This window comes from Aptenodytes forsteri, unplaced genomic scaffold (genome assembly GCF_000699145.1).
Source record: "Aptenodytes forsteri isolate BGI_AS27 unplaced genomic scaffold, ASM69914v1 Scaffold118, whole genome shotgun sequence".
Lineage (NCBI taxonomy): Eukaryota > Metazoa > Chordata > Aves > Sphenisciformes > Spheniscidae > Aptenodytes > Aptenodytes forsteri.
In genome coordinates, this window is record NW_008795859.1 from 973,880 (window position 1) to 989,754 (window position 15,875).

Sequence of the window (15,875 nt, forward strand, 5' to 3'; positions counted from 1 at the left end):
TTTTTATTAGGTGAGAAATTGGTTCCAGGTGCTCGGGAAGTCCTCACAGAAATATTTAAAAGCTGCATCCATTCTGAGCAGATGCTGAGCCTAACTCCAGCGAAACCCATTAAGGTTGCTGATATCTATCTTAGTAAAGAACAGATAAATTCTCAGACTCCTGGAAACCTCCTTCATGTGTTCTTCACAAATGTCCGCCCTCCAAAGAAGGTGCTAGAGGACCAGCTTACTCAGGTAGTGCTTTGAAGACTATTTTCAGCATCTTTTGTGTAAATTGAAAGCATTGGGTAATTATTCACTTTCTATGTTGAAAGATTTTAAGGAAATACGGTGTGCCCAAGCCGAAATTTGACAAGAGCAAGTACAACAAGGCGGGCAAAGAACAGCATCCAGTGAAAGTTGTGAGCACCAAGCGCCCAGTTACCAAACCACCTACAAAGGAAAAGTCTATGCTCAATAGTGTCAGGTTGGTGTCTTCAGCCTTTTGGCAGTTGCGAAACACTTGATTTCTATTCAGGAATCCAGATTTTTATTCCACCTCCCTCTGTATTTTCATATATGGTTTAGAAGAGGGAAATGTGAATTTGAGATTATAAAAGACCTTCAAGGAATGTTTTGGTTTCTTGAACAGACGAAAGAAAACTTTCATTCTGACATTCACTTTGCCCTTTAGCCGAACAGCCTTAAGTGAGAAGAAACCTACCGTAAAGCCAAAATCTCCTGAGAAGAGCAAACCTGAAGAGAAGGACCCTGAAAAGTCTCCCACAAAGAAACAGGAAGGTAGTAGCTGTATAGAATTTTTCTGTAGTATTACGTTGTAGAAAAAAAATGCATTTTTTGTGTTGGCATGCTTTATATGATGTCATGATAGATTTGGTTTGTCTTTGTTTTTAATGAGGCTAACTTAATTTTTTTTTAAATAGTGATTTAAAATGTTGCTTTTATTTGTATATCTGTAAATCTGGACTCATCAATGTAAGTGAGAGCAAACCATGCTCACGCAATTCATGCAACAGTGTGCGTAGGCCACGTGAATACATTGGGTAGAGAACTGACTTCCTAAGAGGTATAGTTTCAAGGCTTTTTTTGTACAGTGGGGGATTCGGATATCACGGACTTGAACTAGGTGGTTTTAAATCATGTTTCTCAACTTATATAGGAAAATTATTAAGTTACAAGAGGAAAATTGGACGAAAGAGGAGCTTCAGATGCCTCATAACTAGTCTATCCATGGAGGAGACAGCACAGCCGTGCCATGACAGGGGTTAGTTCCAGGGTCTTGCTTGATATTTCTTTCTCTAGTCAGGTGGAAGAGTGAATAGACATGAGCTTGGACTCAGCTCTTCACTGTAGGAAATGCCAGGTTAGTTCAGAAGAGGGGAATTTCAGCATTCAGCCAAGTATGGATCCTCGATTCCTGGTTAGATACATTGGTGGAGCTATTCCAGAGGGCAGCTGGGGGATTTGTGTCCTTGAGAGGAAAGAATGAGTACTGTTTACTGAAGGCCAGACTGGACCTGAATAGCATGATGTTTAGAACTACTCAAGAAACGAGCCATGGTGGGATGGGTAAAACCAGGAGAAAGCTGGCAGGTAGCCACCTCATACACTGACCATTTTCCTGTGTGGTGTGTAGACTTTACAGTAAGTCATTAACTATTTGATGGTCGTATCTTTGCTGTCAGTTCCCGAGGAGAAGTATTTGACGCTGGATGGATTTCACAGATTTGTGGTTGACCGATCTAAACAGGATATCCGTAGTGTGTGGAGAGCTATTCTGTCCTGTGGATATGATCTACATTTTGAAAGGTAAATTTTGCAAATCTTTTTGTAAAGGTGATGATGATTAATTGTGCTCACCTTAAAAACTTGATCCCAAGTGTTCCTACTCCAAGTAGCTTTAATCAGTGTGTTAGTAACATGCAGACTTCTATCCATGGCTGCAAGGCCTGTACAGAAAATGGTTGGTTATTTTCTTAAAACATGCTTTAAAAGAGTCCCTATGCTGTCAAAATGCAGGTTCACGACTTTCTTGTACACAACATAGCTAACAATCATATGCCCTACTGTCCTTTATAACTTCTAAACTGTGTAATAAATTGGCCTGATGAGAATGGTAGATCCATACGGCTGTCTCTGGTTTCCTTCCACAACAGCTTTCTATTCTGTGCGCTGGGTGATTGTTTAAACTGGCAGTGTTGTTACTGGGTCAGTAGTAATGTAGAAGAGGGAACGGTTACTGCCTTGTTAATGTTGTACAGGAAGAAAGACCCTTAAATGAATCCTCCTTATCTCCCTGTGTCAAGCCATAAGCTAATTGCCACATCTCCTTCCCCTTTATCCGCTTCAGAGCGTAAAGAAGATAGTACAGTAAGTAAGCTTAATAGGCAGTTCCTGTGTTTCTTATTATTTAATAACAGTGAGGCAAGGTAGGTGATAAATCAGTTCTTATTCTCAAACTGGAATTTTTGTAATGAACCAGCTCTGCTTAAGAAAAGGGGAGAGAAGTAGAACAAGCTAGCTGGTGTTGTGCTCAACATGCTCTTCGTAAGCAGCATTGCACTTACGTTTCAACGGGTCTTATGCCTTTTACATTTCAGGTGTGCCTGCATTGATGCAAGACATGCTCAAAAAGCGTCCCGGAAATGGACACTGGAAATGGATGTAGCCCTTGTCCAATATATTAACAGGCTTTGTCGTCACCTTGCAATTACACCAGCACGACTCCATCCCCATGAAGTTTATTTGGATCCAGCTGATGCAGCAGATCCCAGAATTTCCTGTCTGTTGAGTACGTATAGGTTGTTTGCACAGAAGCTTTCTTCAATGGAAGAGCTGGGTAATGCTCCAGAACAACCTGGCTGTCCCCCAGGTAGCTGGGACATTCCTTTGGAGGTTGCAGATTGGAGCCTCTGTGGGCCGAGGTGAACACTGAGTCTAGGTCTTCTCTCCCCTTGGGTGTGCTTGGGCTCTGCAGTGCCTTTGGCAGCATTGTTAGAAATGCACTGCAACTGTTCTCCGCTCTCTGAGCGTACCTTCTAGATCAGGCTGGAGCAGGAAGATACCTGGTGAGTTTAGCTTGCAGGGGGAAGGAAGGTTGGATTTCAGTTCTGGACCTAGGCAGACTTTAGTCACCTAAATCCTAAGTTCCTTTAAGAGGGTCTCCAGATAATGCACATTCAGTCATGATGAAAGATACTGGACTCAGACACCCAGAGACTCGAGATCCAGGAAGGAACATCATGGTTGTTCTTGCGTCTTCAGCCCTCTTGTTGCTGTGCAGGGATCAGGAGGGGCTGCTTTAGAAGGAAGCTTGTGTGGCTCCTGGACGGAATCTGCTGGGAAGATGGACTTTGCAGTAGGTAGGGAATCTCTTTATCTCTCTGACTGGATGTTTCCCACCTCAGATGTTCCTGTTGAAAGTCTACGCCTACGGTTTGCACTGCTTCAGTCTCTCAATACAACGTTGGAGACGTTTTTCTTACCGCTGGTGGAGCTTCGGCAGACTGAGATGTACGCTAATAGTATTGCTGCGTTACTGCAAGAGGCCAAAGGTCAGTTTCTCGGGGAACATGGTTGTTGCCTGACAGGGTGCACTATGCACCACATCGAATTTCTTAGTATATTTTGCAGAATATTTTAATGTGTGTATACGTGTGACAGAAAGGAGAACATGGAGGGGAGAGGGAAAGTGGGATAGTGAGTGGTTTCAGTGTGCTAACAAAAGGCTTATTGGCTTCATTCTCAGCCTGATAAGCTGGCACACGGTCTGCCTGAGGTGGCAGCCAAAAACCGGCATTAACCCAAGGGCACTTCTCAGTGTGGGAGTCTTTTCTTTTTCTTGGTTTCTTTTTTAAAGGCGAGGGGGATTCTTGCAAGTAGTTAATAGACACTGTGCAGCTTTCTTGACCATGGAGGGAGTTGGCCCATCTTTTCTGTCTGTGGGTGGCCTTCAAATGTGCCTTTATCTTCTTGGGGGTTTCCATAAATTAAAATTCTTTGTTAGTCAACAAGCAGCAGATCAGGTGAAAGTCCCAGGACATGTTGGCATCCTTGTTGTCATTGAAGTTGTAGAATTAGAGATATCAAGAAAATACTTACCGTGCATCAGCATTTAAAATAGTTTTTACAAGGCTTCATTAGACAGCAAACAAAACAAAGATTTAGGCTGTTAAATTTCCCAAACTTCTTTTCTTCTGAAGAAGATAACAGAATTCACCAAAGGCGTCAATGTGCGTACGTAGGCTTTTATATTGGCCCAGCTAGAAAAAGACCTTGTGAACCCAGAATTGGGGAAGTGAGGAATGTTCAGAGATTTGTCTTCATAGAGCCCGTATTTACGGTGCAATGTGACAGCCCTATTTTTTTATCATGTTTCTTGCCTCTAGCATTACTGTCAAAACATCTCGGATTTCTGAAAGCTATTTGGCAAAGTGTTTCTGATTTACAGAGATTCTGGTGGAGTTGCTAGGATCTATTTATATAACATTAGAATTGTGTTCATCAGTGTTCTAACCCAATGTGCTTCTTCCAGTAAACATTAGTAACAAATACTTCAGTATTTTATTTTTTTTTAAAAAGGTGGATTAGCTGTATCTTACCTACCTAATGAAGATGAAATTATTATTCTACTGTTGTCCATTAGAGAATTTCAGAAAATAAGATTGTAAAAGGATAGGTAACTATACTGAAATATGTGTTTCTTTATTTAGGCTTAATCTTTTATGACACAAAGGTAACTGTAATGAACAGAGTGCTGAATGCCACTGTCCAAAGAACTGCTGATCATGCAGCCCCAGAAATCACCCTGGATCCCTTGGAAATAGTTGGAGGTATGGGAAACACTTACGCTTTTTGAAATTCATTTTAATCCGTTGCAAAAGGCAGATCTGTTTTAACCAAGCTCACATGCTTATTAACGCAAAATACTCTGAGTATGGGGATTTTATTTTTTTCTTTTGTTTTTTAAATAGGGGAGATCCGTTCTTCAGAAAATTCCTATTTCTGTCAGGCAGCAAGACAGCTAGCCTGCGTGCCATCCTCGCAGCTCTGTGTTAAACTTGCCAGTGGTGGAGACCCTACATATGCTTTCAACATTCGGTTCACAGGGGAGGAGGTTCATGGAACAAGTAAGTCGGGATTACAGAGTTACCAGTGTGGGTGACATCAGGTACAGTCGTGAGAACTTATTCCAGGTGGAATCCAAGTTTTCACCAGAATGTGGCTCATGTTAACTTTAAGGAGCAGCATTACCTTGTGGTGTTTGTAGTCCTGCAGATGGAAAAGTATGAAGCTTCCAAGAATTAAGCAAGCCAGATGGTTAATTTTCATATTTTAGCTAATACAGCAGGAAGTATGAGTGCCTGGGCATGCGACTTCACTAACTAGAGCAAGTAAATAAAGTAATAATAAGTAGTTTGAAGCATGAGGAGAGCATTTAGTAAGAATGTCTTTTCAGGTTGTTTTGATGTTTGGCCATGGTAAAGCCAGCCTGTGCTGATAATAAAGATTATTTTTTTTAAGTACTTTCTTGTTAGTAATGAGCTAGGTAATGCTACTGTGGTTTTTATTGTTAAAGTGATGTGAGATTGTATAGCCAATAGATTAAAATACCATTAAATACTAGTACAGGACACATTACCAAACGTAGCTGTCAAGGAATATGCAAGCGTTAACAATTGAAAGTGGACATGCCCAAGCGAGGTGGTTTTGAGAATTGTCTTCAGCTTGACATCAGAAGTACGAACTTCAGCTTGTCCCAGCCAAGCTGGAGAGATGGCGAGTGTGGTAAGGGTTTTGCTGCTTTAAAAACCGTCCTTAATTTTTGCAGTAAATAGTATTAAAATTGCATCTTGCTGACTTTTGTGAGGAGACGTACAGTATTTCTTGTAATAATTTTAGTAATTTTCATGTGACTGGTTGAAAGAATGAATCTCAGAAAGGAACAGACATTTAAGTGCCCTGACTTCACCTAACCAGTACAGAGACAGACTCCTCATGACATAGGACTACTGCTTCTCAACAGAAAATGTTAAGAAATAATCTTACTTTATTAAACAAGATTATTATGCTTTCTCTTCTCTGGATACTGTATTTTAATTTGTGAGGTTTCATTTTGTAAGATCTTCTTTATGTGGATGCTCTCCAGCCCCGTTGGATATTTACTTTCTCTGGGGGTGCTGGCTCCCTTGGATGCTACGTGGGCTGCATCTACTCCAAGAAGAGACTTGATCTAAACAAGAGCCAGGAAAATCTTGCTTTGCAGATCTGTTGAATAATTGATAGGGTATCAAGGCAAATATCAACTGTGCGTCAAAGAAGAAAATTGATCGCTGCTATCTAAATTAATGCAGCCTGTGTACTGATTGTAATAGGTCCTTTTTGGAGATTCACGGGGTTATATGGAGTTAGAGAAAAGCCCAAAATGCTCTTCTCGTATTACCTCCTAGCGTCATCTATCAAATTGGGGAAAGGAAAATTCTTGTGAGTGTGCACCTCTTAGCTGAACAAAGGGCTCCTTGATGTCTTCTCTCAAGGGGAATTCTTTTCTTTTTAAGGTCTGTGGTGGTTATTGACAGGATCTATAAAGGCATAAATGTTATGTCCACAGCTCAGCATCTGTAATGATTTCTGATGCACTGCCTCACTGCTTTTAGCTGTGGCAATGCCCCGTTGTTACAAAGACAGCACCATTCATCTTCTAATCAAGTAATGAATTCCATTTGCAGGCCAACTGGTATAACAAATGTTTGTGCTAGTCTTACACATAGAGTGCTGGAAGACAAAGCAGACTTAAGAATTCAGCAGGAAGCAATTAAATGAATATTTTTTTGCATGTAATCAAACTATTTAAATGTGGACTTGCACGTGAATAGTAGGCTGGCATGGCTGGCGTCTACCCCACTCTTGTTTAAGCCACGCATCTGTGCAGTCAGAGAGGTTAAGCATGTAATCTAAGGCATGAAACGTGATTTCAAGGAGAACGGCAAATTCTGGATTAAAAGGTAGCGGTAACAAGCCTCAGAGGGCATTTCGTTATTTTGCCCCTCTCTTTTTCAGGTGGATCTTTCCGTCACTTCCTTTGGCAAGTTTGTAAAGAGTTACAGAGCTCCTCGCTCTCCCTTCTCCTGTTGTGCCCGAGCTCTGCAGTCAATAAGAATAAGGTGTGATACCTCAATGCAAGAAATCAAATTGCTTTTCTCTTTTTGAATGCATGTGTTTGAACAGGAGTAGAACACATTGAGTTAGCAATACAGAGAGAAGCTTCAGATCAACAGCCCCTGTTAGCACGTCTAACCAGATAGGTCTCACGTGCCTGATAGAACTAAAAATGACTGTCGATGAATCCCCTGTTGCATTTCAAGTGGCACCGCAGGTACTTGAAGAAGTAGCCAAGCAGTCGAAACTGCAAAACGTAGCAGAATTAAGACTCCTGGTCAAAGTTCACTTGGATTGAATCTGGTTCGGATGTCTGATTTAGAGATTGTCCATCCCAAACTAGTGAAGTCATATTCTGCTGATACTATTCTCGGAACGCCACCAGGAAAGTCAGTCGCATTGCTGGCAGAGTAAGACGCTCCATCCATGCTATTTAATGCATATTTAGTGTCCTCCTATTTTGTGCAGTAGATGTATTATAGAAACAAGATAAAGCTTACGGCCCAAAGAATTTACGGTAGTTCAGGTATAGTTCCTTCCTAGGAATATTCACAAGGTAGGAAAACAGCTCATTTCCCACAAGACCAGCTGCGTAGCAAACCTGGCTTTGCACATCCAGACTGTATTTCAGAAACATCCCACAACTGGAAGGTTTAGATATCGAACTGATAACATAAATACAGAAAAGTCTTGTGGATGCTGATTGACAGAGCTTGTAGAATTGGGGCTTGATCATTAAATTATAAGGTAATGTGGTGTGATATGTACAGTCTCCATGCCACGCTTGAGCAAATCCTTTTGTAGCCAACAGTATTGATTGCGTTCAAATCGGTATTTTCACAAGCCTGTTAACTTGTGGACCTGCAGGGTGTGCATCAATTGATAACTACTGCTTTGTGTGCTCTATTCTGTTTTTTTTCCTAAAGGGGAAGTATATTTTGACGCCTAGCCCTATAACCTACGCGGAGGAGCAGTTATTCCATTTCTTTGGGCAGCTCTTGGGTATTGCAATTAGAGCAGATGTTCCTCTGCCACTTGACCTCCTGCCCTCCTTCTGGAAGACCCTGGTAGGAGAGCCGCTGGATCCTGACGTTGATCTCCAGGAAGCTGACATCCTCACCTACAACTACGTCAAAAAATTTGAAAACGTAAGTAACTCTTTTTTTTCTCTTTCCTCCTTTTTTTTTTCCAGGGTTTCCCCCATAAGCACATTGTTCTGGTGGCTGCTGACTTTACTGTGTGCCTTCAGTGGTAGTGGTTGGCTTCACAGCTAGCAGATGTTTTTCACGTGAGCGGGGTCGTGAAGTGTTTTGACTCCTCTTGGGTGCAGGATTTTACATCCTGATGGCTTGGAAAAGCTGCTCAGTCTCCTCTGCCGCCAGGGACAGTGGAGGAGTTAAGGCTTCTGAAATGTTTACTGGAACTGGTAGCGCTAAACGGGAAAATAACCCACCAAAGCAATGACTGGCTTTCACTGCCCGTGACGTCTCCAGATGATAGAACGAGTGCACTTCATACGCTGTGGCGATACCTTAAATGAGTCACAAGAATAACATAGTACGACGTGCTGGTCGTCAGACACTGTTCTTGTGTTTCGTGACAGATAAATGATGAGACAGAACTGGAAGCTCTGTGTGCAGAAATTGCTTCTCAGCATCTAGCAACAGAGAGCCCTGACTGTCCTAACAAGCCATGCTGCAAATTCACCTACCTGACCATGACAGGGGAGGAAGTGGAGCTTTGTCCCAGAGGCAGGCACATTCCAGTGGGGTGAGTAACAGCTTTCTTGGCAGGATGTTGCACTGGGTTACATGGGAAAGAAGCATCTCTGGAATAACTTTCCAAGCACCAGGCTCTCCAGAGATGCTTTTGTAACAACCTGGAACGATCTGGGAAAGCTTTGTATTTGCTGGCAGGAACTTGGAATCTCTAGCGCTGCCTTTTGTTCTGTAAGAAACAGACAGCTGAGGAGCACTGCTCATCAGCTGTTTGCTGGCTTCCGTAAACACCCACAGTTAGGAGGCTTGTGAGAAACGGGCAAGCATGAGAGAAGAGGATGAAGCTGAGGAAAGTGGACTTAAATTGGGAAGCATCAGAATGCAAATAGCTTAATGCTCGCTCTCGATTATTCAAAAGCGGAATCTCCCCATAAAACCCTCCTGTGTGTAACGGTGTGGGGTAGGGCAAGAGGGCTCTTCCACGTGCTCCTTTCTTGTCCTGAATCTCTGCCCTTGCAGATGGGAGAACAAGGACGTGTATGCAACAGCGATCCGGAGCTTGAGGATGCGTGAGCTGCAGACTCCGGAGTGCATGACTGCAGTGCGTGCTGGACTTGGGTCTATCATTCCCCTGCAGCTTCTGACTACGCTGACCCCTCTAGAGATGGAGCTGAGGACATGCGGGCTTCCATACATTAACCTGGAGTTTCTCAAGGTGTGAAGAACTGCAGCTTCTTTGGCAAAACTTACCTGTCTGACACGTAGAGGGGAGGACCCTCCCACGTGAAAGCTGTTAGGGGAGAACCTTCTGCTTGTGATACAGCCGGGACGGTCCTTATGGAACACTGGCCTGTGCCTGGGCACCCCCTTTGCCCCAAGGAAGTTTTTTAAGATTTCACTGGATTCAGGAAATAGTAGGAGTGGGGCTCATTCCAGAGAGGAATAGTGAATTTGCTTTTTAACATCAAATTTTAAATCTGTCTCCATTTTATTGAGCTTTATTTAATATTTGCCGCTTGAGCTAAGGACTGAAAGAGCCATTGCCCCTATTTTGAACTGCAAATAACTTCTGAAAATCTAAAAATCTGTAACAGACGACTTCTGGTCCTAAATACCTTCATTTTGCTACCGTAAGAATTATGCCAGGAAAAGAACCGTTCTCTCGTGTCAGAAGTCGTAGAATATTCTCAACCATGGGTGTTAGCGTTGTTTTGTGTTTTCCTTAAACAGCAGCGATGCTGAACTGCCCCAGGCCTGCACATTAAATAAAATCGCAGTGTACACTACCTGCCCCACAGGGGAAACGTGCTAAGACAAGCCTGTTACAGAAGCTGATGGGCTAAAAAGATACAAACCCACGTTATATTAACACTCTACCATGGCTGGATTTCCTAATGATTTTGAAAAGGCGGGAGAACCTGGGGAGAGAGGTGTAGTTACCCTCCCCTTCTGTCCTCGTAAAGTGTAAGCGGGGAAGACTTACGAAGGGAAAAGAAAGCAGCAGTGGACGTCTTGCTTTCTTTTTTCTTAGGCACACACCATGTACCAGGTGGGCTTGATGGAAACTGATCAGCACATCGAGTTTTTCTGGAGCGCGTTGGAGATGTTCACTCAGGAGGAGCTCTGCAAGTTCATAAAGTTCGCCTGTAACCAGGAGCGCATCCCCTTCACCTGTCCTTGCAAAGACGGAGGCCCTGATACCGCCCACGTCCCGCCGTACCCCATGAAAATAGCCCCCCCCGACGGAGCTGCGGGTACGTCTGCCCACCGTCTCCTAAGGCAAAGAAAATCGGTTCTGCTCGCATCGTGGCTCTAGCTTTCAGTCCCCCTTTCTTTTCAATTTAACAGTGCATTTAATGCACAGAGAGGCAGGTAGTTATGACTGTAAATAAGAAGAGAGCGAACTTGGTTTTAAACCATGTAAAAAATAAAATTTAAAATAAACTTTAAGTACTTAAAACATTGCCCCCTAGAGACGGTAAGAGATTTTGTATCGTATTTGTCTCGTATGCTTCTAAAATGATTGGACCGTCAGAAAAATATCGGCCTGAGGACTGACTGAGAAGCGCGGCAGTATTTAAGGTTCAAGAGACACGTTATGGGCGGGAATTTTATTATTTTCATACTTCTTAGTAAGGGGCGTGGGGGAAGGATGCTTTTGGAGAATGAGGTGGAAAGCGGAGGGCCTGTGCAAACCCCTTCTGGTGCTTCTTCCCCTGCAGGTTCTCCAGACTCCCGGTACATCCGTGTTGAAACGTGCATGTTCATGATCAAACTTCCTCAGTACTCCTCACTGGACATAATGCTGGAAAAGCTCCGATACGCCATCCACTACCGGGAGGATCCACTCAGCGGCTGAGTGGGAGAGGGGGATGCCTAGAGGTGACTGTCTGGATTGTTTCATGACTCTGCTAACGTTGGAAACCCTTCAATTCACATAAAAATACCTCCTGTAACACTGTGTGAGGAGCTGGAGGTTAATTTATTTTCTGAACTTTTGTTCCCGTTACAATAATTACTGGAAGACTTACATTTTGTATTTGTAGACTTTGTGGTGGACTGGTTATTTTGCTGCCTTGTTTGTGGAATATTTGTAGGATAGTTTAGTAAAGACCAGTTTGTGTATAATTTAATTTTGAAAAACCTTTAAACATGTACATTTCTAATTTTGTAATTTAGAATGATATTACCCATGCAAACACACCAAAAGTGAGGGCGTTCTGAGTTCGGGAGCGCTCGGAGGTGGAGGCTCATAGATCGCTCGCCCCTGAAACGTTTCTGAGTACAAAAATGGAATGAACCGGGTGTGGGGAGGGAATCGCTGCAGGACGGAGCACGGCAGTGCTCTGCTTCTGTCGCAGGCAGCGATCGTGCAGAATTTCTAGAACTTGCTTGAGTTTTAAAGCAGAAAATACGCTGCCAAACTGCATGTTCACGTTTCCACCATTTTCTTGTAACTTTTTAAACTATAAGCAAGCACACGGGTAGCTGTGGCAGTTACCTTGGGGTTTCAGCGTAGGAAGACTTATAATTGAAAGAACAGTGAAAGGGCCGTAATTCAGTTGGGTTCTTGCCCTAGATGTTCTTGAATGTCTGCTTTGCTTAGTAACAAAATAATTTATTGTAATTAAAATATTAGCAGAAACACAATGGCTTCTCTCTGTACGGTGTAAGATACCACAGTTCAAGCTTATAATCTGTGACTTTATCCTATTTCCGAACAGGCTTTCAGAATAATCGGTGTGTGGTTAAACACCTGGAGCTCATTTTTGTACTCAGAAATGATCTTTGATCTAAGAGCAAATTATCCTAGGAGGGTGACGCCCGAAAGGAGGATGAGGTGGGGGGAAGACACGAAGTCACTTGGTTGAAGATAAAGCTTCTATTTTATATGGGAAGATAATAGCAGACTACAGAGAGGGAACAATTCTCTAAGTTTAACTTTTGTATGTCGTGAAATATGTTCCGGGGTGGTTTCAAAACACCACATCAACACCTGTACCTTCCTCTACTCGTATAAAAGCGGTTGCCCTGCACCGGGTGCATTTAAAAGTACGGCGTTGCTTTGTTAATCGCCGAGAACCCGGCACAAGTGAGAATTACCTGCCTGCTGAAGAACCGAAGAGAACGTACTGAAATCACTGCTGTGCTACTCGGCTCGGTACTATTTGTAAGTTAAGTGCCAGTACTGAGCTGCCAGTTCGTTATTTTCCTTCCGATGCGCTTAGCGCATCAGCCACACGAAAGGTCTACGACGGTGTGTGTGTAACTGTACTTTAAGGTTGGTATTATATGTCTCTTTAGAAGACGGCATACGCTCATTTGGCTTGCCAGTGGTAATGGGAATTGAAAAAGCTGTATTTATTGTATATTATTGTGAATATTGGGAACTACGAGCGTGTGGTACTTGGAAGATGCGAGTAAGAGAGAAAAGCCTAAACAAGTGTGTATATTCTTGTTCTCCTGTGAGCGAATGGAAAAATGTGTGTGCAACAGTTGTAGAGATAGTTGTTGGCATACAGAGTCTCCAAATCCCGTGGTTAGGAAAGCTGTGTTACCCTTCTATTGCATATTGCCCTTTCAAAGGAACACATACATGTAGGAAGAATATTTACTCTTGAATCTTGTCCATTTCCTGGTAGAAGCATATGTGTAGCTGAGAAATCATTCGGAGTAAGCGCAAACGCACGTGGAGTTTGCGAAGACCGAGGGGAAAACGAAGCAGGAGGAATGGCCTGGAGCCGGTTCATTCCCGTCTGGGACGTGCGTTCCCAAACGGGTGCCGCAAGGAAGCGTGAAGAACGTCAGCTGACCTTCACAGCAGAAGGATTGTCGCTGACAACGATGCGTTTGGGGTTTCTTTCTGCCGGCTGGATCGTGGGTTTGTATCGGGTTTAGATCTCCCCTTTCAAGCCCGTAATGCTTTGGGTGGACTTGCAGCGCGGTCAAATACCTCACCCGCAGGGGTGCGAGGACTCGGTATGCCAGCGTTTCCAAGGCTGCGGTTACAGCTGCGAGTAAGAAGCTGCTGCTGTCTTTCTTCTCCTTCCAGAGAGCACAGTTGAGTGGAACGTATCTGCATCTTGGCCCTGAAAAGCGTGCTGTAAAGTTACTTGATAACATATTTATTACAATTAATTATTTATGATTACGAATAACAGACTTTTAGTCAATGCTGTTTACACCTCGCTGTGTAAATGAAGCTTCTTATACAGGAAGAAATGTCTCACCAATAAATAACCTGCATTGACTTTGGTTTTTTTCTGAAGAATGGTATGAGCCCGGCAAGAGGAGTTGGGGGGTTGGCTTTTTTTTTTGTTACTAGGAAGGAAGAGCTGCAGTGGTTCGGCTGTAGCTCAAACGGCCTTTTAATTAAAGCTTTTCTAATCATTACTTCCTTGTGCTTTAAATGAACTTGACATTGTCTGTAATAGGTTTGTTTGTCAAAGCAAAGATTGGTTTGTGATTTATTTTTTTTTAATATATATTCATTCAGAATGTAAAATTATACTAAACAATGGAAAAACTCTGGAGCTGGGTATTAGTTCTGGCTTGGCGTCTGTCCATCTTGGTACCGTACACAGCATCACCCTGTCAAGTGCTCTTGGCCATACAGTGTACACTTGCATAAAGGAGATTCTTAACATCCCTCGAGATGTATCGTGTCCTTATTTGGGGCTGGAAATAATGGAGGGGGAAAAAAAAAATCCCTCCCCTGATGCAGAGGATTAGAACGGCTAGAAACGAAGTTGCAGGTTACCTGATTTTAAATCCCACTTTTGTGGGTTAATATGCTGTAATTTGTATTTATTTGGAACAGAAATGTAAATATTTTGTACAAAAAGGAAAGCAAGCACAATGATTGCTAATATTTCTCTTAATGGAGGAAGTGCAGTACTTCTCATGCCTGAGGAATAATGCAGACTAAGCCACGTTGTCAGCTCAGTAGGTAGTTATTTTTCATACTAACAGTTTCTGAACAAGGCATCCCGTTAACCGTCACAAACCAGAAGAGCCAGCTTACATTCCCTTGCCTTGCCATAGCAGTCTTCCCCAGAAATGCCATCGCAAGGTTTGGTTTTTTTAAATACCTTTATTCTGCTTTTCTTGTATAAATAAACGCTTACATTTGGTGGAAGCGTCCGTAAAATGTCTTTATTTTAGAACCAGGATCACTTCAGCGATCACTAGTCTTCCGTGCCGCAGCTTGTGCGACAGAGCTGGCAGCAGAGACAAGGCCTCCAGCAACAGCCTTGCCCTAGAAGGGTGACTGGCTAATGAGCCCTGCTCCTGCCATCTGCTGTACCCGGTTAATTAGGCTGATGCCCACGGTCATTATCTGAGACCTGCCTGCTCCAGCTTTTGCGTTACCGATCCCCTAACGCTGCGCCAAAGCGCGAGGGCTGGAACAGCTCTCGTAAAGCAAATTAACAAAGACCTAATGCAGGCAGTAACAGCGGAACGCAAATTGACGAAGCCCACTGCCCGTGATTCTGGACTGGCCGTCACTAGGTCTGGGGTGATAAACTTGCCCTCAAATAGCGTTCGTGATCCCACATCGCTTCATGTAGTGGGTTTTTACTGCACAATGTTTTGGGACATCATTAGATAAATTTTATTAGAAGGAATTTAAAAAGCATGGACTAATACAGCATTAAAAAGCGTTTTACAACACAGCCGTGGGCTCAGAGCTTCTCCACTGACACTCTCCGTGTCCTGGGCATGTCTGGTAACAGCCGAGGACGTGCAGCTGGAGGCGCAGACCCCTCCATCCCGAGGCGCGCACGGCTTCGCCTGGCTGAGCCACAGAGCCGGTGAGCCGCGCTGTTAAGCTGTAGGAACAGGCTCAGCTGCAAGGTCTCCAGCGACGCCCCGTTACCCCTCCCTTCAGCAGAGGACACGTTGAGCCAAACCACTCGATGCAACGGAGTTCAGTTCGGAACTGCCCAGACCAACCGCCCTTGCAGCGTCGGGTGTTCTCCAGCGTGCCAGCCTCGGAGCCTGTCCTCCAAAGGACTCGGGTAAGCTCCTAGGCCCACCTCTTCCCCCGCATCGTCCTGGCTGACAGCTTGCTTTTGTTTTTCATCTGCTGTAGCTGTCTGCAGAATAACTAACTCGCACAAGAGCAGCAGGGCACATGCTTGAAGATCAGGATGTCAAAACATCTCCTTCACGGGGTGTCAGAGCCAGTACGGAAACATAACCCAGGCGGTTCCCAAGGCAGAAGTGTATTTGCTGTCTTGGGATGTTGCTAGTATAGATCACAGAAGTAAGAACCCGTAGTATGCTCTCACAAATTTAAAAAAAAAAAAAATATATATATAAAGTGATCACTGCCTATAAAAATGTAAATTCATAGAAAGTCTTCAATGACATGGCAATATAGGAATTTACTTGCGCTCAGATGAACAAGAACTAGAGCGCATAGCGATGGTGCGTAGAGTGCTAAACGTGTTTTTCCCAGGTGGTGGATTACTCCTCCTCTGGCTGACCAGATGC

General features: G+C 43.5%; 2 protein-coding genes across 2 annotated transcripts in view; one reads left to right on the forward strand and one right to left on the reverse strand.

The window, feature by feature from the left end:
• HECTD4 (HECT domain E3 ubiquitin protein ligase 4) overlaps positions 1–13,626 on the forward strand; it is a 65,744-nt gene extending 52,118 nt beyond the window's left edge. Inside the window, exons 62-75 of the mRNA XM_019473308.1 lie at positions 11–234; positions 315–466; positions 674–780; positions 1,686–1,809; positions 2,601–2,791; positions 3,408–3,554; positions 4,713–4,832; positions 4,974–5,129; positions 7,060–7,163; positions 8,085–8,306; positions 8,762–8,928; positions 9,396–9,591; positions 10,408–10,630; positions 11,099–13,626. Of these exons, the coding sequence (XP_019328853.1) occupies positions 11–234; positions 315–466; positions 674–780; positions 1,686–1,809; positions 2,601–2,791; positions 3,408–3,554; positions 4,713–4,832; positions 4,974–5,129; positions 7,060–7,163; positions 8,085–8,306; positions 8,762–8,928; positions 9,396–9,591; positions 10,408–10,630; positions 11,099–11,235 (2,270 nt within the window). The 3' untranslated portion in view covers positions 11,236–13,626. The remainder of the gene's footprint in view (positions 1–10; positions 235–314; positions 467–673; positions 781–1,685; positions 1,810–2,600; positions 2,792–3,407; positions 3,555–4,712; positions 4,833–4,973; positions 5,130–7,059; positions 7,164–8,084; positions 8,307–8,761; positions 8,929–9,395; positions 9,592–10,407; positions 10,631–11,098) is intronic.
• Positions 13,627–14,973: 1,347 nt separating this feature from the next.
• Positions 14,974–15,875, reverse strand: part of TRAFD1 (TRAF-type zinc finger domain containing 1) — a 10,393-nt gene continuing 9,491 nt past the window's right edge. Inside the window, exon 11 of the mRNA XM_019473281.1 lies at positions 14,974–15,875. Coding sequence (XP_019328826.1) covers positions 15,767–15,875 — 109 coding nt within the window. The 3' untranslated portion in view covers positions 14,974–15,766.